We start from the raw sequence: 3403 nt of genomic DNA on the forward strand, positions 1-3403 counted from the left end.
CTATTACCCACTGGAGTACAGTGGCACGATCTCGCCTCACTGCAACTTCTGCCTGAGTTCAAGCAATTCCCTGCCTCAGCCCCCGAAGTAGCTGGGATTACAGGTGTCTGCCACCACACCAGGCTAATTTTTGTATTTTTAGTAGAGATGGGGTTTCACCATGTTGACCAGGCTGGTCTTGAACTCCTGACCTTGTGATCCACCCGCCTTGGCCTTTGAGGGTGCTGGGATTCAGGCGTAAGCCACCACGCCTGGACATTTTTTCTATTCTTTTAATTTTTTTTATAGAGACAGGGTTTTGCCATGTTGCCCAGACTGGTCTTGAAGTCCTGAGCTCAGGTGATCTGCATGCCTTGGCCTCCCAAAGTGCTGGGATTACAGGCATGAGCCATTGCACCTGGCCTTACATATGTTTCTTCTTTAAGCATGGTTGTCTCTAGGAAGGCAATGCAGGGATAGCATTGATAAATGAAATCCATTTATTTTCAATTTGGTTAGCTATTTAGTAAGTGAATTGAATAGAAAGTGTTTAAAATATCATAGAGGAAGTATGGTATCAGGGAAATAATTTAGGCTTTGTTGCCCTACAAGTCTGGATTTGAATCCTGCATCTACTGTTTTTTGGTCCTGTGATCATGATTAAGTCTGTAGCCTCTCTGAGTTTCAGCCTCATCACTTGACATGATATTACCAGATTATCTTAGGCTGTGAAGTCTAAATGTAGTATATACATAAAGTATCTGATGTATATTAAGTTTTGGAACTGACAAGTAGAACCTGTTACTCGAAACATCTATTAGTAAAGCTTTCTTAGCAGTAATAACCACCTAACATAGAAAGCATGTTCTATCTTGTCTCATTCAACATTCAGATACTCTGGATTTGTATAATGTCTTTTGTCATAAACTAACATTCAGGTGCTATAGAAGTATATTTAATTAACTTAGGGTTTATAAAACTTGTCTCTACTTCTCTATAGAAGTAAAATTCTACTAGACTACAAAAGTTTGACAATTTCAGTAGTATGTGAAAGAACCCAATACGCTGTTTTAGGTGACTTACTAAGAAAGCATTTTGGCCTTGTTTGAGTTTATTTTTTCTCTCTCTCTTTCAACAGAAAAAGAAGCTTCCCAGTTCATTTCCAGCAGGAATGGATGTAGACAAATTTTTATTATCATTGCATTATGATGAGTAAACATTCTGGGCACATAAGAACAGTAGGTGTTCAAAACTCGTATCCCTTAAACTGAGTGTAGGGAATGGGATATTGACAGAATTTGAAAGCGTGACCTGCACTTTGATTGTACTGAAATTTCACTTTATATCTAAATCATGCTGTTTCTAAAACAGCTTCCTAGTTTGTAAATAGACTTACTTGGTTTATTTTTATTTTGGGAAAAACATTTGCAGAAATGTAAGTAAAGCCAATCTGCAAAACTGTATAGCTTTGACAATTCCATATTGTAATGTAAATACTGTGTAAATCTTGTTGAAATAGAGGTTAAATCAACCTAATGTGTTTTTTGACTTCTTATCATCCCTAATTCTAAAACTTATCTGCAATAGTTTCTCACTTATTTTGGAGGAAAATGATGCTTACTCTTATAAATTACCTTCAGTAACTGTTCAACAAGACATTTAAATACACAACCACTAAGTACTACAAAATGATAACCACCTCAACTGATAGCAAAATATCTAATTAGAAATCAATAGTTTGATGAGTTTTTTCCTAGAGTGAATACTACCCCTTTCTTATAATTGCTGTAAGTATTATATTTCTGGAATTTTACACTTTACCTATTTCTTCTGATCCCTCTGTTCTCTGTTTTAAAGAGAGAATTTTGTAAACCATTTATTGAATGTTCTGATGTTTCATTTATAACTTTTAAGATTTTTACAGGACTTTAAGTGGTTAGACTATTGAGCCATAAAAAGTTTGGTTTGTAGTAGAGATTTCTCGGTATGTACTTTTCCCCTAAATGCTGGGGATTTAAAGAATTGCACTAATTCATAGAACTCTTTACATTGTAGTGACCAATGCACATATAATTTAAATCTTGTATTCTATGTGAAAGTTTATGTGGAGGATTATCTTCTGGTGTTGTGTCCATCATAAGATGTAAAAAGAGAAATCATAGTTTTATATTTTAGTTTCTCCTACAATGGGGTATGTTAAATAACTATATCTATACTTACATACAGTGTATTGTCTGTGTCCCTTAAAGTGTTACAAAGAGTTTCTCTCAAAAGGTCCTTAAGAAGAGTGAGAGATGAGAGAGGTGCCTTCTCTGTATTAGACTCACACACATCAGTCAAGTTGACGAATTGGTTTAAACTTTTAAATGAGAACAGAAATTATAATTAGTACCTGACCAATTGTGCCTAGATATTAAAGTATGTTCTCTTTAGTACTTTCTGTTCAATTAAATGTCAGTATATTAGAGATTTTTTTCTACAGGTATATATTTTGTTAAAGAGTCACTTTCCTCAACCATTTTTTTGTACTGGGCCTTAAAAAAAATCCATCCAACCTTAACACAGCATTTCTCAGTGTAGAAATCATGTCTTCTTAATTGCTGAACCTTACTGCAAAAACTTGTAATGCAAGAAATTTTTTGATGTGGCAGTGGTCTATTCCTGAGGAACTAAATATCATATAGTTAATGTTTATTTAACTCAACTTGAGATTGTACTACAGTTAGGTTTGAATAAATATTTTCATTAACTTCAAAAGTTTGAATTACTTTACATTGGCAGTCTTGTTTAGAAACTGATTAAATTCCTTTGCAAGTCAATTCTTCCTCTTTTTTGGGAGTTTGTACAATGCTGAAAATCACATTTTCTTATTCAATTCATACTTGGGTATGCTAAGTACTGAAAATTCATATGCAAATAAAATAAGTTGAGTTTCTTCAAGATTCATAATTAACTAACCAGGAACCGCTAAATAAAGTCAAAAGATAACTTGCATTTGGAGCTTTTATGTTCAAAGGCAAGATCATATCCCCATTTTACCTTAAAAGTCCACAGGTCCTGGACTTCATTATACTATTGTACCTGGTAACCTATTTGAATACTTAAATGCCCAGTGGCTGCATTTCAGGGTTGATGTATACTACAACAATCCATAGCTGTTTTTATAATTACATGTAAGGATCCAGTCTATTGTTTGGATATTACTTAGAGGTTAATGCAGTCAGTGTATGCCAAATCTGAGAAGTGTTGTTAAGTAAAATCTTGTTACAGATTTAGCCCTGGATATTATTAGAACTATAATGTGTTGAAATTGCACATGAGAAAAGCATCCATCAGCATTCGTGCAAAGGCTACATGTCATGACTATTAGGAGTAATTTCAAAAGCATGTTACGATATATTCTGCATTCATCCTTTCTCTGGTC

At 34.2% G+C, this 3403-nt stretch overlaps 1 protein-coding gene across 1 annotated transcript in view; it reads left to right on the forward strand.

Moving 5' to 3' along the window:
- Window positions 1–2914, forward strand: part of NPAT (nuclear protein, ataxia-telangiectasia locus) — a 106690-nt gene extending 103776 nt beyond the window's left edge. The window contains exon 18 of the mRNA XM_011984760.1: window positions 1118–2914. Coding sequence (XP_011840150.1) covers window positions 1118–1195 — 78 coding nt within the window. The 3' untranslated portion in view covers window positions 1196–2914. The remainder of the gene's footprint in view (window positions 1–1117) is intronic.
- The last annotated feature ends 489 nt before the right edge of the window (window positions 2915–3403 follow it).

The sequence above is a fragment of the Mandrillus leucophaeus genome, unplaced genomic scaffold (genome assembly GCF_000951045.1).
Source record: "Mandrillus leucophaeus isolate KB7577 unplaced genomic scaffold, Mleu.le_1.0 Scaffold273, whole genome shotgun sequence".
In the NCBI taxonomy this organism is placed as follows: domain Eukaryota; kingdom Metazoa; phylum Chordata; class Mammalia; order Primates; family Cercopithecidae; genus Mandrillus; species Mandrillus leucophaeus.